Below are 27,246 nucleotides of genomic sequence, written 5' to 3' on the forward strand. Positions count from 1 at the left end.
GATTAGTGATATTTTCTCATATTTCAGGAGCACAGAACTTTAATTCAAAGCTCCAGTTGGAATTTTGGAATAACACTACTGTACAATGTATTTGTGCAGATATTCTAACTGAAAGTAGTATAAGTATTATTTAAATATAAAATGCGGTCTTATACTGATAGGTAAAAAACCTGAATTTCACATATTTATTCGAAATTTTTTTCTTTAAATATCATATTGAAATTTAATACGGTCGACATAGTTAATCGACTAACTAACTAAACTCTGGAATTAACTGCTAGCCAATTAGGGTAATCTTCTGTTTTCTTAACTTCACATTGATTTACTATTTGATGAGTAAGTAAAAGGGGAAAAGGAATAACATAAGAACTAAAGCCTTCCCTGGGTAATAGAATAAAGTATCCTAACGCAAAATCTAATCATACATAAAAGGTAACTCTATTAGAAATTTTGCCTATTAGAACTCAATTTACAACGTTGAAATACAAATCGCATTTTATTTCAGAAGTTTAGTATTTAATAAAGAAATTATTTCAAGTTCCAACCTTGATTTCATTTTTCTTTTCTGCTTAAGCCTCTTAACCAAATTCTGTTTATACTTTTATGCATTCTGCATAGTCTAGTATGGCGAACTAATGAAAGAAAATCGGGGTATTTCTTTTAATACCCAACTATTGTAGCATTAACCTACAAAAACATTTCGTTACTTGAAGGTGATGGAACTGCGTCATGTTAACTCGAAATGCAGAAAGCCTTTATGTGAAATTAAATCAAATCTAGGGTAGTTTCGCTTACGGTTAAACTTAATTAAGAAAAAAAATCAACCTTAGATTTTTCAAATCGAATTTTGAGTATATGTCATATGTTAATATGTTACATGAGCAGAATGTTAAACGATTGTCCTATTGTCTCAAATTTTTCATATATTGTAATAATAATATTTGAGACATTGCTGAGATAATTTTATAGTTTAAAGTGTTATAGTAAATTTCAAATGAAATAAACGGTAGTCATTCTTTATAAAAGATAATAATAACCTTTTATAGAGAATAACAGTGAAGAAATATGTCAAAATAATTTTTAAAAAAAGAGAGAGCGAAGGGGAAAAAAAGAGAGGGAAGATAAAGGAATTCCGAAAGTACTTCTAAACTGAACTTCATTTGCTTTTTAATGAGCCATAAAAACAAAAAATATTGAAATTAATTAAGTGATTAAAAACCATTCAGACAGTATTTTGAAAATAAAACACTCAGATTTCAAGAAAATTTACATTTATTTCACATTGCATACGTATTACTATGATTTCTCGGAAAACCAATACGCATAGTAAAGGTAAAACATTAAATAAAATTGCTTTGTACAAAAATTGGACTAGATGATAAGAAATCGTGCTATTTTTGCTTAGACCATTCTTCACATATTTTGTTGTTCACATGTATGTCTAATTATAGCAAATAGAATCCTTCTAATTTGTGTTGAATCATATTGTTCAAGTCAAGCACAAATATATCAACATTATAATCACTTTGCAACTGGTAATGTGCGTTACAATACTTTAAGAATCCACTAGGAACGCATTTTTCATAAACAACAGATGAAAGATATATTTACACTACATACACATAATTAAAGTGAAAATTACAGCGACTCCTTTCTAACCCGACCGCAGACTGTTCCATACGATTTTGGTCTCCTGTGAAGGTGGTCGTTTTAGAGAGCAGTGTTTTCTGAAATGCTTGTCAGTTTCAGAGCTGGTCGAGATAGAGAGGACTCGCTTTGTTTGCAGTATCTAACACTTTTATTCTGCAGTATACATGAAATTTTTTGCAGTATTACTACTAATGAAACCATACATGCAAGTATTTGCTTCAGTTTTTGTCTATTCTTTTCATTAAAATCTTATTAAATACAATAGTGCTTCGGTATATGTTCGCTTTGAAATACGTCCTACTTGGTATACGCCCTGTTTGGACGCGAGCGGTAAAGTCGCTGAAGACTAGTTCCCTGGGACATAGTTGGGCCCGGGATTCTAATCCCGGCTTACGGACTGGCAGCACGGCGTTTTCGTGGTTTTCCCCATGCGTAACGTGCATGCGAACCAGTTTCTATTTGAAAGTCCTCCACGAAGGCATCCCTTCCCTTAGGCAGATAGCCTTTGAGGGCTTTTCCATAATCAAATAAACCAAACTCACAGGCGTAGTTACGTCTGTTGCTACAATTAAGTAAACAACTCGCGCTATAGCTCTGAATTTTCAAGTGATTGTGTTTTCCCGCAATTTTTTTGTAAATTCATTAACAATGAGCTTTAGGTAAATTGATGAGAACAATAAAGCAACAGAGAAAATGGCTAGAATCACTATATAGATGAAAAAAGATCACTGACATGTGGTATCCTGAACTTACTTAATGGATACCATGCGGCGAGTATGACGGTGGCTACGATTTTGAGAACAAGGGCGCTGCTAAAATCGAGTAAGGTTGCGAAGGTGAAATCGATTAGCAAACAAATATCATGGACGTTAGAGCATGTTAAAAATTTGCTTTTGATCTCGGTGGAAGAAAAAAATTTTAACAAACAAACATGTTCAGTCAGTATCATGTGCATATCATCTTACGCATAGTATATATATTTCACCCATTACATTTGTATTTTAGTATTAAAAAAGTGTAGCAATAATAGGAGTAGATTAATTAGTCTCCTTTTAATTGGAAAAGTTTATTTAGTATACGTTCAAGGATCTGGAATGAATAAATGACATATACCGAGATACCACTGCACTTTAATAGACAAAATTAATTTGCTTTCTGCCTTATGGGTAAAAAACTTTTTAAAATTTTTTAATTCATTGAAGATAAAAACTGGTAAAGCTGATAATTACTTGTATTTAGATAAATTTGAAATACTTCAAATAGAATATAAGTACAAATTCTAGTCAAATAAATAATAATACACACGTTAATTTGCAAATATTTATCATACTTAACACTTTCTTTTAAGAAAAGACTAATGGTTATAAACAAAAAATCTTTTTAAGGCATGGCTACCATTGAATTTCATTACACTTATATATGTGTTTAAAAAACTGAATAAACTTCTTTATAAGAAACTTTAAGTAAAAAAAAAAATCAGAAATTTCCAAATGATTATAACTGACGTAAAATTTTACTCGAGTTTCGAAGGAAAGGAAAAGTTTACATACATCTTGCATGAAAGAAAAGAAAAAAGTAGGAAATAACTGCAGAAATGCGAAATTTTTCTTTTTGAAAAAATACTTATTCACTGCATGTAACATCTACCTCATACATAAATTAGATAACAAATTATTGAATTTTAATTCTTACACACAAGTTTTGTCCAAATATGAGACGAAATGGCTCTATTTTGTTATTGCTTATAATTATTCATTGCTGTATTGTTTCAAATTTTAATATCTACATTATGATTTCAAATTTTAATATCTACATTATGATTAAAAACAGAGCATCGCTTATGAAGCTTACAGGAAAACAACCAGTGATGACGCTGCAAGGATGCGCGGTAACTGTTTAAAAGAAACACATAACATCACTGCATTTTACCGATAATTATTATCAAGACAGTTATGAACCGAACTGATATAAGCGTGCATTTATTATCGCGCTTTGTCTCACTTTGCTTCCTAAATATAGTTTTAAATGCTGATTTTTACAGTTTTGCTTTGTTACAAGTGAGATTAATGCCCTTCGTCCATAGAGTTTTCCCAAGAACCCGGTGAAACATTTTTCATTAACTTAGTTTGGTCTGATTCTTCTTCACTTTCAATATTCTCAGCTTCTCTCAACTGAGCAAGTCTGGCTTGTTGCATTTCAATGTGTTGCTTTCTATGTTTTATTCTACGATTTTGAAACCAAACTTTGACCTGAGCTTCTGTGAGATTCAGTGCTGATGCCAAGTACAGTCTTTCTGGCCCCACCATGTATTGCTGACGTTCGAATTCAGTTTCAAGGCGTTCAAGTTGTTCGGGTGTAAAAATGGTTCGAATTCGTTTCATTTTACCACTGTGTGACACAGATTTCTGGTTGCTGGCACAGGCTAGAATCGTCGGCTTCTCGTTTGAATTGGATGATATGTTGCTCGTGCTGGAAGGCAAATTGAATCTGCTCTGGACATCAGAGTTAGAATGATGTACCCTGGCCTTGTTTTCTGTAAATAAAAGAATAAGATTAGTGAAGCTTTTTGTAACCAAACAACAAGCAGTTAAATTTGAATACTTATTTAAAGTAATCGGGTCTGTTCTTAATATGTAATCTATACTTTTATTCCATAATATCTAATATTTATGCCACATCTTTATTACAAGGTACCAAACATTTATCCCATAATCCATATTACCAAAATATTGTCCCATATCTTTATTCCATAATAGCAAATATTAGTCCCAAACTTTTATTCCATGAGAGCAAAATATTTATCCCATCTTTATTTTATAATACTAAATATTTATCCCATACTTTTATTAAATGATACTGTCTTCTCACGGCCATCTCGTTTATCAAAACAAACAATGTGAATAGGGTAAACGGTTATGCCATAGTCAGGGGCTTTTTTTGGTTTCATTTCTATCTTTATTTTGGATAATTTGCAAGAAAAACTTCACTAAATCAACAGTTAGAAATAGTTTCTTCTTCGTACTAAACTGGCATTTTTCACGCTATGCTGTGCAAGAGGGCAGTCGCATATTGGTTGCTGTGAAGAAATAAGTTATTCTTCTTCCCAGGCACACAACCATCTGCGAGATATCTACATGTGAAATATTCGTAGTGTTACTGCACATATTTAATCATATGAGACTTAATTTGCTTAAAATTTTTATGTCCCCCCCCCCAAAAAAAAAGTGTAGAGTGAACATTACGGAGGAGTTTAAGTGTTTAGAAATGTCACTGAAAGTTGTTTTTTCGGGACTGAACAATCATTTACTATTCCCACTGAACTTGATTTTATATTGCTAAAAATTTAACAAACTGTCTTGTCTTAAGTTTTTTTAAAATTGCATATAAATAAGTGCAATTGCATAGCGCGTTGCAATTTTACTTTTTTGTTACCAATTTTACGAATTGTTTAGAAGAGAACTGGAGAAGGGACTGGAAGAATAACTGAAGTTCATAAAAGACAATTAAAGCATCTTACAATTTTTTCAAGAATAAACTTCTGTTCGAGAACAATCTGCATGTGATAAAAATACATACCAATTGAATTTTTGAATTTATATTGTATATGTTAAAATGCTGGTATTGAGACATCCTGGATTATTTTTGCTATAATAAATTGTATAAACTAATAGCAGCAAAATTTTATTTCATCTTTCAGAAAAAAAATGGGTACCGGCGTAAGAAAAATAGGGTTCTGATTAGATGAAGCTTCTTTTACAATCATAGATGATATAAGTTCAGAACTAAATAAAAGTGTGTTAGAATAAATGAAAATACTGAGCCCAGACAAATCAAAATACATTTGAAACAATGCTTAGTAAATTATTGTCATACTCTTGGAAAACGTAAGAATAAAGCATGATTAAAAGAGGAATTTGAGGGACAAACGCCACGTAATACTTTTAGCATCTCTTGCTTTATCGTTTTTTTTTTTCTTCCCCATTCAAGTTCCCGACGATCCCTATTAGCATGTCAAGCGATTTGTACGCATTCTTCCTGCTCATAGTTTTTCCACGGACTCAAAGCTGCTTCTCCTCCCCCCGTTCCATAGGCAGTGCCAACAAAAGGCTTGAGGCCACGTGCGAAAAACCTCCCACGTTGTTCGATCCCCAAATACATGACCGTAGACGGGGCACTGAGAACGGTTTTACACCAAGTAACATCCTTGGTCAGGTTTGGGCACACCTAACAGGCACATATCGCTCTTTGGCGATTATTAATTTTTACTGAGCTGAAGTTTCTGTCAACCCGCTGCAAATGAGAGATAATAAAATATGAGACACATTTGAGTAACATAGTTAGTCAGTTCAAGTTCTTTTGATTTCAATTTCAGCAAATCAAAAAAAAAAAAAAAAAAAAAAATTTTATTATTTATCAGCAGAAAAATTAGGATTTTATTAGATTTGTAATTAAATTCATCCGAAATTTGTATCGATTTTGTTGACGAAACAATCTATAGGATTCTTAGAATCTGTTAATTAAAAAAAAAAAAATTAAATAGATGTTAAGATTCTTAGAAGCTGTTCATTTTTTTTAAAAAAAAATATGTCATTTTTTTCATAAAAATCCCTGATTATACTTTTTAAAAGTCATATTTTTGTACTTTAAAATTTCTTTTCTTTGTAAAGCATTATTTTAGCCTTTTACCCTGTTGTGTTCTGTTGGTATTTGGTTAACAACATTTATTTCCTTTATACTGCAGCATCAACCAAATTTTTTTAACAATATTCCATAAGCATTGAAAAAGAAAAGAGTTGCATGAATATCTGGAGAATAATATTTCGTAAAAATGATGTTAAATGACGAGTATGCATTGCAATCTTTTCCAAGAATACTAATTGTTACTTGCTATTTGCCTTGGAAAGAGCGACTCGAAATGGCCCCAGAACCTTTGTGAAGTTAACACGCACACGCCAATAAAGTCCCGGTACTTTTTTTGCAAGCAGCATTTTTCAAATAAGTTACTAATTAGGGAATGAAATCGAACCACAGCACCTTTATAAAAAACCACCTATTATATATTATTAACCTATTATATATTATTAAACCTATTATATATTATTAAACCACCTATTTTATATTAGTTTGGAAAACAGTAATGGAACATTTATGGAAAACCTTGGATCCACTAGTGGTCAACATTTACTTCCGTGTGCTCTCTTCTTACATAATAGCGTCGGCAATAATACAATAACTGCATTTACCGCTAAATAAATACTTTTGTGTTTTTCAGCTTATTTTCTTCGAAGTCAGTGCGCTAAATGCTGGGGCGGGGAAGAGAAGTATTTTACATCAGTATTTTATAGTTGAATCTAAGATGAACCTAGATTGTTATGTTCCAGCTTTTGATTACATCAAGATAAGCGTTCCAAACTTGGATTCAAAACTCTTTCTTTGCGTCGAGTCCTTTTAAAAGAATGGTTTTCTTAATCAAGCTCCTTACGTTTTTCTGTACAATATGCAACAAGCAAACATGCATGCAATAAAATCATAATACAAATAACTGCACTGCAAAGTTATTTAAGATAACAATTAGACTAGAAGTATGAGAAAAAATTAAAAAAGTTTTTTTATTGGGTGTTTGTTTTATCATTTTTGTATTATTATTATTTTTTAATTTAAAAAATATAAACAAATTTTCAGAAACAAAATCACAGATTCTGATTGCACGAAAGTTTGATTTTAATATCCGTGATGGTTGTGCTTTATAAAGTAATGCAATTTTTTAAGTATTTGCTGCAAAATTATTTAATTTAACTCTTAGATCCCATTTTCAAAGTCTTTAACCTACTTCTTGTTTTCCGAAATAAACTTTGTGGACTATAATTATTTATCATTTCAGAAGATTTTTAGTGTGTGGTGACAATAACAACGTTTATTTATATTTTCAGAAGCACAGGCTACTTTCAGAAGTGGTCGTCACAAGAGAGTTCACTGTATATATATTTCGTAACTTAACAGGAGGATTAAAAGATGCAAGGATTAATTATCATAACGCGCCTAGAGTATAGTACCCTGTACCTTCACATCATAGAATATTGAAGTGAGCAAAATTGAGAAAGGATACATGATAGACGCTATAACTTGATAGGAAGTAGCGATTTTCCGTTCGTTTTAAAAGCTTCATGTTGGCGACAAAATTCGATACAATGCGTTTCATTCGCTACGGTAACCCTAGCGATGACACGGATAATAACACGATCCTTCCGAGTTGACGTACGTTGAAGGCTTCGAGAGGGGCAATTTGTCAAAACCCTGATATTGGAGTCAAGTGTTTTGACAAGTTATAGGCGGGCAAACTATTCTTCTCGTGCAAAAGCTTTTGCGCCGCTACTAAATGTTGGGGAATCTGTAATAATGAATATCGGTCTCTGGCAATTTATTTTATTTGAGTGACATAAGTGAGTTTTGTGATTGAATTTTTAGCAGTGGCACTGAATTAATATCTCAGTTTACAGCAAAACTCCCAATAGCAGTAAAATATTACTAAAATCATATTAATTTTGTTATCTATTACATTGTTTATGATCGCATTACTTTACGGGAATTAATTTGATTTGTATCGAAAATTTTGATAGTATTTATTTTGCTATAATTCCGTTTTATGTAACTTCCGTTTTTCCATTATTGTTCTAACTTAATAAAGCACTAGTAAACGATATCGTTAGATTTATTAAAACTCATATTATTGTACAGGTTTGTAGGACTGAAAAATTTATTAAAAACTTTAAACCTTAATTATGAATAAAAAACACGCCTATAATTCATAACATAATTTGTCATCAGAATTAACCGTAACCATTTTGTGAAAAATAAAAATATATGTACTTCGTATTCAAAGAAATTTATCAAAATCTGAAAATGATTTACAATATATGGTACGTTTTCGAACATTTAAGTAAGAACTATTGCGAATTTAAGAACATGTTTTACTTAACTGATAATTTTCTTCATATTTTTATGAAATAAACAAATATTTGTCAAGTAATCCATTTTAAAAATTTCTGCATCTGAAAACATGTACATAAAATTTCACGAAAATATTTTACTAAAAAAAGTCTTGTTAGCAACTAAAGCCGATTTTAAAAAGAAATCGACTCCTTAAAATGTATGTATAGTTTTACAGATTATCAATATTTTCAATTCTAAATTATATTTGGAACTTTTTAGAATTAAAGAATTACGTTGAAATTTAATTTAAAGTAGAATTTTTATTTGTTCCTTCAGAAAACAAGAGTTTTACAGCTGCATTTTGAACCTTCTGGTAATTTTTGTTAGATAATTGTCTATAATTTTTTTTTAACAAATTAGCTACATCAGAAATTTTAATAATATTTAAATTTAGAACGGATGCCAAACAGCTGATAATTACTAGACGTTAATATAATATCTATTTTAGAATATCATTCTTCTTATATGAGGCTTACTTTTTGCAGAATTTCGTAAAAGGATTTAAATAATCGAGTAATAATTTTGCTATTGCCCTTAATGAATGTTCCTATCCATTAAGTGTTCTGAAACTGTTTAGTTGTACCAAGTAATCCATTTTAAAGAGGGTAAATGCTGCGTCTGCGCTTAAATCAAAAGATCTGTGAAATTCTTTTAAAGGTAACTATTAATGCGATATATTTTTTAAAAAAATTTACAGCTATGAATCGACGATTATCGAAGAGAAATTTATCAGAACTGGTGCATATTGAAGAATTTTGAAGCAGATAAGAACTTAATATGAGTTAATCTGAGTGTTAAGCTCTACATTTTTTTAATACATTGTTGCAAAACATACATTCATTTCTTTTTTTTTTACATAATCGCTGATTGAATCCGTCCATTGCTTGCTAACAATATATATATATTTTTTGAATATATCATAAACTCAAGAAAGGAAATATATTTCTTTTTCATACAAAATTAGCTACATTTTAAAGTAAAGTCTTAACGTAATAATATACATAAATTTGTTTCTAAACTCTGAACCGATGCTAATTTTTAACTAATCGCAATTCTTATGGAAATAAGTAAGGAATATAATAAGCTAGGTCAAATAACCGCCCGGGTCTACAGAGCTGGAATCTTGATAATAATTCTTTAATATCTTCAGAAAGTCCACATGCAGCCGAGTGGTAAAAGCCGCTAACACTGAAAAGTTCGGTCCGACGTTCGAGCGAACAGGCTGGCTGAAAGCGCGTTTTCGTGGTTTTCCCCATGTGTATCGAAAATAAGAACCATTTTTCCCTAAAAAGTACCTCTATGGGGGCATCCCTCTCTTCCGATGTAGTGTCTATGGGCGGAGGCGGAGCATGTAATAAGTAAAAAAAAAACATATCTCATAAACTAAATTAAAAGAAGGAAACTGGAGAAAAAACGCCATGCCTAGAACTGTGAAATTTTGTAAATGGGTTCTTATATAGGGAACCTCTTATCTCACTGCGAAAAGCCCTGAAAGTTATGATTTCGCATTACGAATCTATCTAAAACAATTTTCTGCAGAGTTTCGGATCATCAAGGTGTTTTACTGTAGAATTTATGATAATAATATTTTTCTTTTACGATATACTTTCTTCTGTTTTCTTTTACGCCAAAAGTATTAAATTTCGCATCACTTGTTAATAATAAAAATTCTTTACTTTGGCTACGGAGGTATTGTTTATTATGACAAATCACAGAGCAAATTCCCTACCAGTATGCTGTAAGTATTTGCTTGCGCGCATTTATACGTAAATTCGAAGTACTGATATGGAATTTTGTGTTTATTGAATACTGGCTCCTATAAAATTGCGATACATGAAAAATACAAAGGATGTGAATTCGTATTTTCTCCACTAAAATCAAGATAAACATATAAAATGCTGTTTTGTGCGCATGCAAAGTTTATGCAAAAGTTATAGAAAATATAACTGGCAAATTAGGAAGAAAAATAGGGCAAAATATGCTAAGGTATGTAATAATAAAAACTGATTTTTTCATATGCGTTTAGAGTTTGATCGTGTAAGTATTCTATAAGAAATTTTACAATCTTTACTCATTTTTAACTAAGACTTGGGGATTAAAATTTCTGTGGAATTTCGTAATTGTTAAAAAGATAATTATTGATACTAAAAGACTCCAAGAATATTATTTCATCATGTTCATTTTTCAGGTGCACAAATTCGTTAGGTTAGACTACATGCGAAGGAAAATATTAAGCTGAGGTGTAATCTGAAACTATAGCAAAAGATTAACTAAATTACGAAAAATCTTGCTTGATTATCTAACGAAAGAAATATACATAAATTTATTTCTAAACTCTGAACCAAAGATTTTCTAATGAAGGATTCATTGCCCTTGTCTATGCTTCCTGCTTTCAAAGTAGATAAACACTCTGATATATCAGCGGTAATCATGGACGAATATACCACGAGACGAAAATGCCTCTAAGCTTCTCACGCATTTGTTTTATCACCAGAATGGAATTAGCAGGCTATCAGTAGACAAACGGAACATATATGTGCCACCGGAAGCTGATGTCCTCCAGCCGGAATTTATTGAGGCTTCTGATAACTAATTATCAGACACGTGATTCTGCTGCCATGTAGATAACTGATCCTAGTTGTCTCTTCTTATGAGAACTGTATTACGAATGGTTAATTAAATTTATGTAACTAAAAATTATCCGGATGCTGCTGGAAATACTGTGTGTTATTTCCAGCAGCAGTATACTCAAACATATACAGAAGGGAGCAGTGAATGCGTAAGGAAGGTTATGGTTCGAATATAGTTTAAAAACGATGCATTTTTCGAGATTTTAATCTCTTTTATTGGAAAATATCTGTTCTCTTTCCTCGGAAATGTAAGTCCTTTTATATGAAAAGCATACATGAAGTTTCTTTGTGTTGCCCTGATAGAGACCTAACATAAAATTAAACCCGAATAAAATTTCATAGAATAAAATTCCGTATTTTTGATTATTATTTATCCTAAATTTGTTTATATATATTGGGAAACCATAAGTAAATTCTCTAAAGTTTTAAGCGTACACTTATAGTAGCTATATATCATTATAAACAATGTCAGCCTAAACATAAACCTCGAAAGAATGTTATTCCGAGGTAATGATTATTATTAGTTCTCATTAAAATTTAGCAATGGGATTCGACGTGGAACTGGTAAAAAGATTAATTTTTGCATTTATTATTTACGAGTTTTCTCTTATTATTGAACTTTCTTAATTCATAACGGTAAAATAAGTTAACATAAATAATTTAGAAAATATTCCTATATTTCATAACCTCCATCATTTGGAATGACTTACAAATATTCCTAAAACGACAACTAATTAAGTTATTCATATAATCGGATATACAACTAGATTTTTAATTTTCTATTTGTTTCTTAAATGTGTAATTGAATTCGGTTACAATGCATGTAGATACAGCGAGTTTTCATCACTTATATTTCGTTATTGTACGAGATCAGTCATATATAGATTAAAATCGATGCATCTTTCCTGCATTCCGATTAAATGATTAATTGAAATTAGTTATACTAAGTATATAACTTATTTATAATCAGTCTGTAGCCCCGATTTCATAGGAGCAAATAGTTCATAGATGTATTGGGTCGTAGCGGTTTTAATTTGTGTATTTAATCAATATTTAGCTTATGACGGATATACAGAGAATTCTAAGGCAGGAACAGGAAGATCAATAGGTGTGATGATGATTATACATGATAAAAGTTAAAATTAATTCGATGTCTTTCGGCTTCACCTTTTTCATCACACAATAAATGCTTCATTTCAGCATGGCAAACACAATTAAGCTTACAAATTACTTTTTATTGCATTAAACTTTATTATATAAATTTTTTAAAGTACAAAAAAAAAAAAAAAAACAAAAAAAAAAAAAAAACAGAGTATGTAGATATAGAAGTAGAACGAAGTGCCCTAAAATTTTTATTCTTTATATTACATTTAAGAATATTTATGTTTTCAAAAACGCTGGATACTTTGCAATTTCTCGCCTTTACTTTCTTTGGTATAGCAAACTCAGTAAGCAATTATTACAGTATTATTATTCAATATTAAATTTGCACATGCTACATACTTTTACCACTTATCACCTATAAAATTATTTTGTTACTTTTTACTAAATTAGCATTATATTTTGTAACTTTTACTTCTCTCATTGAATTATTTCTGAATAGTTTGATCGTTATTTTCTAAACGTACGCTTAATTTTATTATTTTCACCTGAACTTTACATCTATTTGATCTTTGTTTTATAAGCAATTGTTTATATTTGAATATCTTTTAAATATTTTTGGTATTTCCTAATATACTTCCTGAAAAATTAGTCAATTTTTCCATAGTATTGAGACTAAGCTGTGAAGTATGGATTAGTTACGGTTACAGATTTCTTCATTATTACACCAAAATTATGCTAACACGTACTAATAGTTTACGTGCAATATTTTTGCAAATAATTATTCATTGGGTGCTTCAAATGCACTCTAGTTTAGAATAAATGTGTATTAATTGTTATTTATATACTATATATTACAAAACAGAATTATTAAAATGTGCTTAAACGTTTAATTGCGTTTTGATACTACTGCTTGAAGAAAATGTAAAATCAAAAAAGAATATGAAATACGTTACAGGTTCTGTATAAATACTCGTATTTCAAATCTTTCACGTTAGTAAAACAAAAAGTTCATTGATGGGAACGAAGAATTGATTATTCTATGTTATTTTCAGTACACAAAATTCGAAAAATGCATAATAAACAAGGAAGGTGAGTTTGCTTTTCTTTCTTTTTAAATACATGTTTACCTTAACGTAATAAGCAATTAAATCATCAATATTGAGCAAACTAATTGTAAGATCCAAAAAATGTAAAAACATTTTGTTTTATGTTGAAATCTTGAAAAATATTATATTTTTAACTTATTTTCTGTACGAAACATACTTGTGATATTTTACTTATTTTCTATAAGTATTTCTATATGAAATCTACAGTAATTACAATACTGCCTGGAGAAAGAGTAAAGTAAAATTACAAATTTTTTTAAAAAAAATACAACTTTTGAAGTTATTCATACTACTAGAGGAAAATAAATTTCAGCAGTTTATCAGTACATAAAGGGATAAGTTCAATGTAAAAATTGATACAAATAAGCAGGAAATTATCGCTGAATATAGTTTCTTTGAAGTTCAATTCATCTATTCATCTTTATCAGGTATTAATTACCATTATTAGAATCATTAATTTGTGCTAACTATTAATTTGAACTTCATTTCTTTACATTTCTGTAGACATTAATTCCGTAAGCAGTGTCTGATATCTGATATTAATTCTGAAAGCACACTTTTTACAAGTATAGATACTAATTAATTTTTTTATAAGAATTCCAGTTTTGCATTTAACAACTATCATATTAGATTGCATATAACTGAGTTTCACTTTCATTTCAGGAAATCAATTACTTTCAAAAAATAGTTTTGAGAATTTTACTTAAAAGAAGAATTCTACCTGCCTGATCTGAAAATTAAAGATATCTACGATTATTATGCTTCATAATTATGCATAAATCGCACATTAAGCATAATAGCGCTAAATATCTTACATTTTCCTCCAGGAAAACTAACACTGCGTTTATGCCTTAGTTTATTTCAGCATGATTTAAAAACTTCGATTTATGGCACTAATCCAAGCAAAGTTTTCTTGTCTGTTTTAAACAAGCGGAAATGCGTTTCTCCTGCTTGATCGTTTGAATTTCATTCAGTGTCTGACGTTATCAATTAAAAATATCAAAGACAACCATACTACATTCGCATGTAATTGAAGTGTTGAAGGAAAAAAAAAAAATTACGAGAACCTTACAAGAGATTAAATATTTAAAATAAACAACACACATTTGCCAATAGCTAAAGCATCCTATTAAAACCCCTAATTGCAATTTTTTTAAATAAATATGTATAAACAAAAGTTGTGCATAAAAGATGATATAATTATTAAATAAGAAATTTAAAGATGATATATATTATTAAAATTGTGCAGTATGCTGCAAAATAAATTGAATAATGAAGACATGAAAATTAAATCAAATTTAAATTATGAAAGTGAGCAGCTTTCCAAAAGGAAATGCTCAAATCAAAATTAAAAGAAAAATGTAGGCATATAGTTAAAAAATTAAAATAAAACAAAATAAATTCATATAAGCAATATAAATGTTGAAAATCATTTGATCTTTTCCGAGGAGTAGCCGAAAATTTTTTACTACAGCCGCTTTTCTGAGTTACATCTAGATAACTTGGAATTTTTGAAGCATTTCAAAATAAAAATTAAGTGTCAGTTAAGATTATTTAATTAAAATAAGTGCTTTAAATGTGCAACGAATTAAAAAAAATTGTAAAAATATTTTAAACTTAATTAATTGTTGTGATATCTGTTTCAGCGTGACCCTAACACAGGCATTAAAAGCAGAATACTCGAGTAAGTAACCATAAAAACATTCGAGAACTAAAAGCAAAGTTTTAGAAAAATTTTTAACCAAGGATTAAGCAGAATTGCTAAAAATGTTTGTAAATCATAAGATAGATATTTTATCAAATTATTGTGCTTTATTAATTTTTTAACTGTTTTTGTTTTAATTTTGATTTGAATAGAATATTTTCTGTTTGAAAGTTAAATTTTGATTTAATTATTATTTCTTGATTATATATGCAGATTTTTCATGTATAACAATTAAAAAGCAAAGTAACAGAACAACATAAGACATCTTACCTCTTTCATTTCTTAATGCACTGGATTCAACAGACGATGAAAAGAGCGCCGTCAGATCTGATCTCGGTGTGGCCGATGGAACAGTATACGATTTCGGGGATAATAACCGCCCGTCGCGGCCGCCTCCTGGAGCGAAATCATCGCCGTATTTATCTGCTTTCTCGATTCTGTTGTCATCAAGTCCTAAAATTGCTTCGATTGTGAAAGACTTCTTCCTGGAAGTAATTCTGGAAATGTTCTTTTCCGGTTGCGGATAACTTTTCTGTTGATATACTAAGCCGGTGAAAGTAGTTGTTGAATTCGGCAATCGGCTGGACATTGCGGCATCGTAGCATCGGTTGACGAAGTTGGCCGCCGGTGGACTTGGTGTATTAGATGGTGAGGAAGATGTCATGGAATCAGCAGCAGAGACATCCACGAACGGACGACACGATAATGAGTATGGGAAAGATAACATTGTGGTTTGCATGCTTTTTGAAATCTTCACGATAAAAGATGTTTAGAAATAATATACAGCGATGATACGTTAACTTAAAGATGTTACCATATGAATGACTTCATCCGTTATTGCTAAGTTCTACAGGGGAAAAAAAAAAGTCGACTATTCAGTAATGCAGGGGAATCTGAAAGAGGATAAGCTACTTTCTCAAGAGAGATCTTTAAACTGAAGGTGATTAGAACCTACTTGGATTCGTTCTATGTCAACTGTATCCTTATTACCGACATTTGTCTTTCCCTGAGGTTCTTCGGTCTCGACCAATAGAAGACTATGTGGCGTGACGTCAGATTCTCTGCTTGCTATGGTTGGTGAGATCGGCTCTAATGATCATGTGAGGGTGGTTTCGAGATTTCGCCTCCCCCCTCCGTCCCGAAGGGATGTTTCTGCTACGGAGCTAAAGAGAATCAGGTAATGTCCTGTTTATTGCATTAGAGAAAGTGTGTGCATAGGAGGGAGGGAGGAGGCCGGGGGTAAGGAATGAGGATGGGAACGCTCATTTAAGTAATTAGTGGGATGGAGAATTTTAATGTGCTAGAAATTAGCGATCTTCTAAGCGTCGATTAAGGAACGAATTCCAGGATTCTCAGTGAACTATTTTCGATTTTATTTTCTTTTTATAAGTCGAATGATGCTATGGAAACACAGATTGTTATGAAAATAATGAAAACAGTATAAGAGAAGTTATGATTATTATTAAGATTTAAGTGAGTTTGATGTTGCTTCTCAGTTAATTTCATAAGCATTGTTTATCATTAAAATTTTCCTCGCGGATGGTTAAATATATTTTTTTGGTGATTTCGTTTGTTAAATAAAATTAAATATTGGTACCCCAGAGGAGAAATATCTTGAGGAATAAAGCTTCTAATTAAGCAAGAGTACATTTTTGACTTAATGTTGAAATTATAGGAACTCTCAAATAAATTGTAACTGGTGTAAACTAAATTAAATTTTAAAGGAAATGTCTTTTATTAAAAGTCCTTTTACTAATATCTTACATTTAAAATCAGTTAAATAAATTTTTAATAAATTTATATTGTGTATGTAGGCATATAGTTACTGTTAACATATTGTTAAATCCATACACTAAACCAGGCCCAACATTAAGCTTTCTGACTTTTCTGACACTAACTTTCGATTTTTATATTACTTTTGTTATTTACATCATTTTTATGCAATTGTATAATTTACGTGAAATTATAGCCTAAAAAAAGGTATATATGTATATAGTACATACATGTTGAAGAATTTAAGAGTACTTAATTTAATACTGTATGATATAAAATGCACACACGCACGTGCGTTATTTGTATAGTATAGTGTTTAATTAAATATTCTTCAATTTTTTCTGTCTCTGGCTATGCATCTATTTATATTTAATTACAGTAGCTAAACTCTTATCGAAAAGCTTAAACTTGGGAGGTATTTTGAAGTAGTTTCTTAATTAAGACCCATCCATGCAGGGGGAATGCACATTATAATACTTATTGGCTGTTTTACAATCCACTAAAATATAGTTGATTAACTTTCATGTTTATATTTATATTTTTCCTAAAAATTTATAATTTTAATAAGAAATGCACTAAAATATTTTAAAAACCTAAATGAAATTGATATAAGGTTTTTCTTTGTTTTGTTAAATCTGATACAGACTGACTAAACATTACTAAGCCTGATGTATTTTGCACAACAACATAAATATGCTTAACATTCAAGCTGACAGCTTTCCTTTTCGGCCCTTCTGATCACCTTTTAATGATAAATATGTTCCAGCTTATTGATACAGAAGAAAAAAAATAGTCATATTTCATGATTGGTCCCTTCTTCTACAAAAAATATTAAATTTTATAGCTCAAAAATACGTTGTACGAAGTAACTGCATTAAAGTTTACACCTAATCGAAATTTCCTAACTATACGTAAAGCGAAGTCCATAGCTTAAACTAAGTTATGAAGTTGCTGTTGAAGAATTCAAGTAACGATAAAGTCATTTAATATTGACCGGGAAAATATTTTAAGAAATATAAGCGTGGAGAAGGATTATCAACAGTGGAAAACTCTTAAAAGTGTAATTACTCCTTAAGGACTGTTAAGTTATTCAGTTACGACTTCTGTAATGTAAAAAAAAAAAAAAAAAATGAACTAGAATTCAACACATTCGCAGCACACCTGTGCAGAAGGGAAGTGTATTTTTGTTGCTGATGTGACAGCTGTTAAAGTTTCTTAAATGTGAGAAAACTTGGTTTTAGAATGAGTTTCTTAAATAAAGATTTTTCAGAGTCAGCAGAAGTTTATCAACAGAGTCTGGCTTCATTGTAAATTTTTCATTTCTGGAACCCGAATTCGGATTTTATTGAACTAAAAATTTCATATTTTAATGTTTATTTGCAGTTTTTTGCTGTAAAAAGGAGACAAATCAATAAATAAATTTGCATATCAAACAAAATTATGGAACTAACTTTTAATGTCTTATCCGTTAATTGGCTACAAATGAAAAGAATAATTTTGCAATACGACAGCTCTTTTCAGCCGAAGTTAGCTGACTGGTTACTTAGATTAAAAGATTATCAGTCATCTCAGACTCATACTGCATGCAGGGGGAATGCACGATCTAGGAACAACTGATAGTCTTTTTTTTTTTTTTTTTTTTTTTTACAAGATGAAAATCCCAGCATTACCTGCATTCTATTATCCCACGTATACTGGTTTTCTTTCCGTATTTTTTATAAATAGTTTAGATTACCCTGATGATTTATGATAAATATTTCTCCATCGCTCAGGACTAAAAAAAACTTTACTCTAAGAAAGGGCGTTTAAACAACTTCCTTGTTAATCCACCATCGGTTAATCCGGGAGCGTACCTTTTTGTTTTCTGCTTCTACCGAGATTTTACTTAACATCCGATTAGTTTAACACAGTTTTTCTCAAACTGTGCTCTGCGAACCAGAAACGGTCCTCCAAGATTTGAAAAGAATGTTTTGTTATTTATAAACGAAAGTAACAAGATTTTACATAATTTCTTGCTGATTATATGCGGCAAAAACACTGCCATATCTATCAGATATATTCTCACAACTAAATTAACTAAATCTCTGCTTATATAAGGTAATTGAGTATTCTCAATGTCCATACGAAAGTAAAGAAGTTTGGAAAAAAAAAAAAAAAAAAAAAAAAAAAAAAAGAAAGAAAGAAATAAAACAATTTATGAGTTAGTTGTGTTCCAAGTTCAGAATCCTTTTAAATTTTAAAATTTTTTGAAAATCGTTATTGGAAAGAATTACACAGTAATATGTTCGCATATCGAAATTCAGAATTCGTAGTTTGAAGCATACTTTCTAAGTGGTAAATATAACAAATCTTCGTGAGTTTGCGATTCTTCCCATTGCTATTTTGAAAGTAAATTGTCATTGAATGAATTAATTGAACTCTTTAATGTCACCGGTATGGTTAATTTCTGGACCTTATTTTCAGTCAAAACGGAGTACAGTGAACTGCTTTTATAATTATAATACAGTTTGCTTCTACGTAACTGTGTGAGGCAAGATTTTCATCACCCACTCAAATGGATTTTTTCATGACGGCTATACGTACGTACGTGTGTATCTCGCACAATTCAAAAACGATTAGCTTCCAGTTCCGCAAAGTTAACTTTCTATAGAAAATCAAACAGTTCCTGTGCCTTTTTCAACAGTTCGTTTAAATTCTGGTACGTTAAGGTTCTTTATCTTTTTCATTATCGCTGCTTACAAAGTCGGCTGGTGTTATAAGATCACTCTATTTTTTATACGTCATTTCTTAGCTTATTCTTTAATTCAATATCTGAAAAATTCTTTGCTGCCAACTGCTTTTGAGTTTTGTAAGGTTTCTTTGACTTCACTTTCAATTATTCAATTGGTAAAATGTTTTATACATTTTTCAATTTCAATTGGTAAAATGTTTTATACATTTTTAATCCCAAATTACGAGAGCTTTGTTTAAAAATGTTCATGTATGTCGCAAGCATCGGCTCCCGGTGTCATGTATAATCATGTTTTTACTCTGTATTTAAAATCCTAATACGTGATTACGTAAGTAATGTAACTAATTGCTTGAGTAAATCTCTTTAGTTTTACTGTCACGAGAACCCTCCATGAGTCATCACTAGGTATTCCTAACATTATCAAATGCTGGTCTATCATAAAACCTGACTCCTTTCTACTAACGTACATTCACATCCCAGCACATAACCTCCTTTCCGATGGCGTAACCTCATACTCGAATTCAATTAAAGATCGAGTATCAGTTGGGATTGAGACAAGAATGCAATAAACAGAGAGAGAAGGGGGAGAATGGGAGTGGAAAAAAAACCTCGATCGGGTTGGATGAAAAAAAGTCTGTTGTTCTCTTCATCGGTTGATTGATTTTGTCTAATGCTTTTCCCCCAATAATCTTCTTTATGGTTAAAAATTCGATCTGAAGCCGGGCGCAAGCTTATGGGTTTTTTCTTTGATTTTAAAACTGTATATTCCATTTATACATAGGAACAGCTTTTTCTGAGGAATAAAAGGGAACGTTTGGAAATTTTAACCTGGAATTTTATTGTCATCTATCTGATGATGCATATATTCTTTTCCGTTCAAATAAAATGTTTTGTTTAAAAGTAAACTAGTTTAAAAATTAAATTGAGAATCAATTATTTTTAAATGGTTCAATCAGAAAATTTTCTTATTTTGTTGTCACAAAATTTCTTTCCGCTTTGTTAAAATAATGTATTTTACATTTACAGTTTTTATAATTTGAATGATAAACTAACTACATCGTTTCTTTAATTACTCAAATTGTCTACAATTTTGTGAATATTTAATCAATCGATCTCCTTTTTCTGAATAATAATACAAAATGATCCGATATGTTGCAGAATTTTTGAAAGTCTATTTCAATAATTTCATTTGTAAAAACAGCGTAAAACCATTAATCCAATACAACTGTCACAAAAATTATAACAGTAACTCTATTTATGAAACATTATAAATATAATACTGTTGCGTTATTTTCCTTTCTGGCACCAGTTCGTTACGTTATTTTCTTCCTTCATGTTCGTACGAGGTTCGTAGATTTGGAGTGAATAATGACGACACTGGATGAAGTATCGAAACACACTTTATTGGCCGGTATTAATCAGGACAGCTCCAAAATCTCGTTTACAGTCCTCGAACTGTTATAAACACGCTGACACGATCAGCGACACAGCCTTCAGGTTATCAGGCTATCACGGTGCAGACAGCTTCTCGGCAAAGCACTAGAGTGCAGCTCCCGACTCTGCTTGGTCGTTCTCGGAAATCCATGTACTCTCGAGACTCTCCACGCTGCAACTCGCGATGCTCTCGATGACACGAAGAGCACAGCTCCTGACTCTTCGGTTCAGTCGTTCCCGCAGCTCAACACGCTCTCTCGACGATGCACTAACCGAGATACACTACGAGACTCTTTCGGTGCACTCGACGAGCCACTCGGCACTCACTGCCCGGCTGTCAACTCGATCGACTCCGCAAGGATTGACTCACTAGACGAGACACTAACTCGATACTAACTATCAGCTCGCTAACCGAGGCACACACTCACTGACTGCGGACCAGCAGTGTCTATATAGCTTTCGGCTTGTGTTCGAGAACATTCTGGGCTAAACCGGTAAGAATTCGTTCCAGAAGGTTCTCCATTCGTCCATGGTATATCGCCAATTTTTCGCCAAATGTAGCCAAATGGGCGATTTCTTGCCAAATGTGGCAACTTTGCCTTCCGTTGCCATTTTATGGCCACCCTAAAAATGCTTTGCCGGGAAGCCATCTTACCGCGGCTGTACATTTCGTAACAATACCAGTAATTCGTTGGACATAAATAATTAATTACTCATAATTATTAATAAACGTAAGATTCAAGAAATATTTTAACTGTTTAAAATTACTTGATGGACAAAGCTTTAAATAAAATTAGAATTAACATTCAGGACCGAACTAAGGGGAAAAAAATCAAGCAATAACCTACTTAAATATATTTATCTTGAGAATAAAACTACAAATATTACTCAACTAACTAAAAAAATAACTCAAAAATTACTTCTAAAATAAAGACAGAACTTGAGGCTATGTTGTTAAATAATTGACCACTGAAAATTTTACAATGTTGGAATAGAAATTCTGCATTATAAAATAATTTAGTTCGGAGCTTGTACTGATATTAAGTATAAACTACTCTTATTCATTTCTGGATAATCCATAATTGAACTATTTTATTTTGGAAAGGGATACGAAAGCGAAAATTAAAAATTAAATTTTGAATAGATATTACAGATACTTTTAAATATCAGGTATATCTACTTTACAATAAGTTCTAAAGCCCTTATTTTGTTTCATCCATGAGTAACGCGAATTCGAGGTAGTTTCCTTTAGAAAGAACCCATGAAGACATCCCTTCCTGGGCAGATAACCCTCGTGTACTCTGCCATATTCAAGTAATCTAACTTAAAGAAAGCCCTTATAACATAACGTAAACATTCAGCCAATTTAATATTTCACACAACTCTATCCTGTACAAGAAAATAGAACACTTTAATGTTTCACACAACTCTATCCTGTACAAGAGAGATTCGCTTATTTTCCCTATAAATATAAAACATTTTAGGTTATTTAGCTTTTCAGTTAAACAACTGTCACCATTTCACACCTGGTTCGATTCCAAGCGAACGGACTGCCTGGAAAATAAGCGAATCTCTCTTGTACAGGATAGAGTTGTGTGAAACATTAAAGTGTTCTATTTTCTTGTACAGGATAGAGTTGTGTGAAATATTAAATTGGCTGAATGTTTACGTTACGCTATGTTATAAGGGCTTTCTTTAAGTTAGATTACTTGAATATGGCAGAGTACACGAGGGTTATCTGCCCAGGAAGGGATGTCTTCATGGGTTCTTTCTAAAGGAAACTACCTCGAATTCGCATTCCATAGTTTTCCCCATGTGTAACGTATGTAAGAGCCGATATTCCTCAGAAAGTCGTTCACGAAGGCATCTTTTCTGTTAGGAAGATAGTGTACTTTGCTATAATCAATTGAAACAAGCAAATCTCCTCCGCGCAAAAACCTAAACTCACCATTTATTTCAATATCGATTATTTCGTTTGCGGAGGCCTATTGCGTAATTTTTTTTTCCCAGCCAGTTTAAAAAGTATTTAATGCAGAATTATATATTTAATATTTTATATTAGTTAAAAAGTAAAAAATATAAATTAGAAAATAAGTTTGTGGGCTTATTATTATTATTATTATTGATTGACTCAGCTTTGATACGTTTTTAGTTCTGTATGATCTCTTCAAAGATTTCAGCAGAGTTTTATGAATTGCCGAACATTACATTATTAATACATTCTGCATAAGATAAAACCACATTATTAATACATTCTGCATAAACCACATTCCGCAAACGCTCTAAAGTACGTAATGTTTAAACAAATTAGTAATTTTGTTAAAGCTCAATAAGTCCGTGATAAAATATTAAAAAAAAAAAAAAAAAAAAAAAAAAAACCGCTTCTGATGTTTACTTTGGGCAATGACAGGTGCAACTCGATAAACGTTTCGCGGTAAGGAGTGCAAGGGTTTTCAATGCCTTTTCTTAAAGTGCCCTTTGCATTCTTCATTTGGGTCAATCGCTGTTGCAAAATCACACATTCCTGTGCATTTTAAAATTATTTATTTAACTTCTTGCAACTTTAAAAGCGCTTTATCTTGCTTTCACTGTCCGCTAGTTTTGTAAGATCATCCACTTCTTCATTCATCATTTCTCGATTAATTCTTTGAGCTTTTTTCCTCTCTTATTTGAAAATTTTTTCGCTGTCTATTGCTTTTACAATTTGTCCGATTTCTTTGGCTTTATTTACAATCGATGCAAATTCTTTAAAATTGTTGGTAGCTATTGGCCGGTCCCGATGCCAGCAAGCATTCAGTATTGATGAATGAATGTTGAACTGCGTATAAATAAAATTCTAGCTTTGGACGAACTAAATGGAAACAATTAAAATAAGGCGTATATGCGAAATAGCGTTCGGCAAAGATTTTGGAAATATTTCTGGTGAATTTTTAAGATACACTCAAAACATATTCACCCTTTTATTCCATAATTTTGAACTTTCTCATAAGTTACATAGACCTAAGCACCCCATTATGCTTTCTCTTCTGAAATAATATGTATGACATCAAATAAGTTTTCAAATTTTAATTTGTGACCAAATAAAAATAATATTTCAAGAAAAAGAAAAGGAAAAGAACAATATATTTAACATTCTTTAGTTTAATAAACTCAATTCGTCAGATATGTTAAAGCGATATAAAAACGACGACAAAGAAAGGGGAGATGCTAAGTTTAATTTAAAAAACCTTAAATCACTTAATATGTATTCATATACTTATACTACTTCTTTCATCGACATGCAATATAAACAAATATATACACTAATGATAGTGCCGTATCAGTAGATCGTAAAGAAGAATCTTAATACACATGCTTGTAATTTATTGTTGAGTTAAAATGGTTGTAAAATGAATAAAGAGAGACGGGGACCTTTTATCGCAAACCGCATACGTGTAACGCATCAACGAAAAAAAAAAAAAAAAAAAAAAAGGCAGCGCAGGATACCAATTACGTCATTTCTAATAACAGAGCAGAGTTATTGAAAGAAAAATTACTCCTAAACCTTTATAAGGGGCAGTGCTTTATCATTAAAATATTCGAGATTGCCGTTCAAGTGTAATCATGTCGTTGCGATTTCTACCCAGGCGGGGGCGTATATAAACCTCACTGTAACCATTCGTAAACTGTTTAGTTGAAATTAAGAAAATTGCTCGACATTAAGGTAATACGCATTTTTTATACGTTAAAATAAAATGTATGCACATTAAACAAGTAATAAGAGCTAAAGTATATTAATACATTACTGCAACATCTCGTCGTTCAAGAATAATGGAAAATTCTATCGAATTTTTTCAGAATTCGTTCTAATGTGGGAATATTAGTTTTTCTTCTTCTGCAATCATAATATTTATAAAATTGTACTTTACATTTGTTCAGTACAATAAAATTTTGGATTTTCATACCTTTTTTGGTTTGCTTCCGGGATCAGTTGCTGTAGATCAGGGGTTCTCAACCAGGGAGGATTTTCTTCGACGGGGATATCAAAGTTTCAGAAGAGGAATTGTTGTCAAACTTTTATTTAGTTATGAAATATTTAGTTTTAGTTTATGGATATAAAAATACTATTTTATTCAAATTTTCGTATTTTTGAACATTTTTTGTCCTTTTTGCTGTTTAATTTACAAAGCAAGTTAAAAATTAATCTAAAAAATATTATTATTATTATTATTTTGGTCTTGGACAGGAAAAGGGAGGAGAATAATCTTCTAGCAGCGGTGAAGAGGATGCATAGGGCAGAACAGTTTGAGAACCACTGATAGATGTATATTTCCATTTATTTTTCAGCAGCGATTTTCTAGATCATTTCTTTTTTGAATATGTCAGCTTTTATTGTGAAATGATTGCGAACTGAAATCAGTTGTTAGGTCAGCAAGATAAAACCTAGATAACTAACTGCACATGTTTAACTTTACCTTGCCAAAAGGAATTTTTGGCTTCGCATCTAAACAGAAATCAAACTAAATTTCAATAGCATAACAAGGAGTAAATCTCAGCTATAAAGCTTATTTAAACGGCTAGGAAATCATCTTATTCCTGACACGTGAAAGTGTTATCACTTCTAGGTAGCAGTTGGAAGATACGTGATTGAGTCCAGGAGAGAATATAGCTGATTTTTTTTTTTTTCATGTTTCCTCATCCGGATAAAACTTAATATCTACAAACTACTATTTGCCGTGCAACTAAAAATTAACAATACTATCCATCCTGTTTGTGAGTTTCTAAAATTCCTGTATTTTAAATGAGTAAAACACGCAATCTAACTTTCATCTGAATAACTTGGCTTCAGTTCAATAATATATAAAGTATTTCTCTCTTCTTCCAGCATGTCTTCGTGGTGTAACGATTAGCCCACTCGGCGCATATTCGAGAGGTCTGGGTTCGAGTCCCGGCGAGGGCATTGCTCATTTTTCATGTTTCCTGCTTCAATTAACCTAATATGACTGTACAATCCAATGGATTTTTTAGCTTATTTTTAGCTAATGGAAAACTCGAATAGATTAAAACAAGCCTCTCGAATTTATTAGTTAGTAAGGTGAGCGACTTTTTCCTCAGGGTGATAAAGTATTTTGGTTTGTTTTTTACAATACTCTGTCTTAATTATAACTTCACCAGTTATTTAAAATAACTTAAACTATTTTCTTTTTTTTTTTCAGATGGAAGCTGGCAGAAGAAGTACCGAAAAGAACACAAAATTACGAATTATCTTTTTAAAAAAATGCTGTAAAGCATGTTTGCGAACTGTTTAATCATGTTTTATTTTGAGTGAATTTCATTTAGACCATTATAACTTTATTACTACTTACTTATTTTCCTCCTCATATTTATTAAATGGCGGTCACTAATTTTGTGACTTTTGCTCTTGTCCTTAATGCTTACGTTCGAATATGTAATGGACTTGAATCATTAATCATTTAACAACAAACTTTACAATTATTTTCTTTTCAAAATTTCTAAAGAGAGTTTTTATCAGCCTTGCTGTACGATTAACCGATTTTGGTGTTTATAAAATGCACGAAATTGATTTTTCCCCTTCGTATTAGGCCCCCCCCACCCCATTTCTCATCTTTTTATCATTCAACGAAGATAGAATCGTTTTTCCCCATTTCTTCGCTTTCCTCCTACAATATTCTGGAATAATCTACTGTTTGTAATCCTTAAAATATTGAAACAATTAACTGCATCATTATTCAGTTTTATATTAGTCTGTAGTTGGATGATCTAAGTAAAGTAAGAACATGCATTCGAAAACAAGGTTATTTTTCTATCCAGATCATTTCCTCATTCGTTATATTTTACATTGAGAAATGCATATAATGCGAGTAGTACAAATTTCCAGATCAGGATAAAATACCATCTAAGATTCCAAACTTTGAATGTACTGCAATGTGTCTGGAACGTTGAGAACTGCTAAGCGAATAATCGCTAGACAGAAAACAGAAACTCGAGAAGGGTTAATTAACCTTTATTATTCCAAATAAAGTTTAACATATGACTCCTTTCTTGGAGTTTACAATAAAGCCTCCACTCGGGCTTGAACTCAGGAAACTAAAAACTAAAACTTAATTAAAAAGATATACCCGA

General features: G+C 31.2%; 1 protein-coding gene and 2 long non-coding RNA genes across 3 annotated transcripts in view; 1 reads left to right on the forward strand and 2 right to left on the reverse strand.

The window, feature by feature from the left end:
* LOC146995083 (uncharacterized) overlaps positions 1–27,246 on the reverse strand; it is a 174,902-nt gene that overhangs the window by 141,819 nt on the left and 5,837 nt on the right. The window lies entirely within an intron of this gene.
* Positions 1,159–16,125, reverse strand: LOC118199478 (uncharacterized). The gene is made up of 2 exons (XM_035371353.2): positions 15,456–16,125; positions 1,159–4,183 (listed from the first exon to the last, which is right to left on the reverse strand). The coding sequence occupies exons 1-2, from the start codon at positions 15,922–15,924 to the stop codon at positions 3,714–3,716; spliced, it is 939 nt and encodes a 312-aa protein (XP_035227244.1). The 5' UTR covers positions 15,925–16,125; the 3' UTR covers positions 1,159–3,713.
* On the forward strand, positions 13,337–26,508 carry LOC118199479 (uncharacterized). The gene is made up of 3 exons (XR_004759949.2): positions 13,337–13,463; positions 15,127–15,164; positions 26,319–26,508. It is a non-coding gene; the product is annotated as an uncharacterized LOC118199479 (long non-coding RNA).

This window comes from Stegodyphus dumicola, chromosome 10 (assembly GCF_044657685.1).
Source record: "Stegodyphus dumicola isolate Sdum_Otavi_A_Nest chromosome 10, ASM4465768v1".
NCBI classification, from domain to species: domain Eukaryota; kingdom Metazoa; phylum Arthropoda; class Arachnida; order Araneae; family Eresidae; genus Stegodyphus; species Stegodyphus dumicola.

Coding starts and splice junctions, on each gene's coding strand:
- LOC118199478 (XM_035371353.2), bottom strand. CDS start 15,924: ATGCAAACCACAATGTTATCTTTCCCATACTCATTATCGTGTCGTCCG. Junction 4,184..15,455: donor TGCATTAAGAAATGAAAGAG/GTAAGATGTCTT, acceptor TTTTATTTACAG/AAAACAAGGCCAGGGTACAT.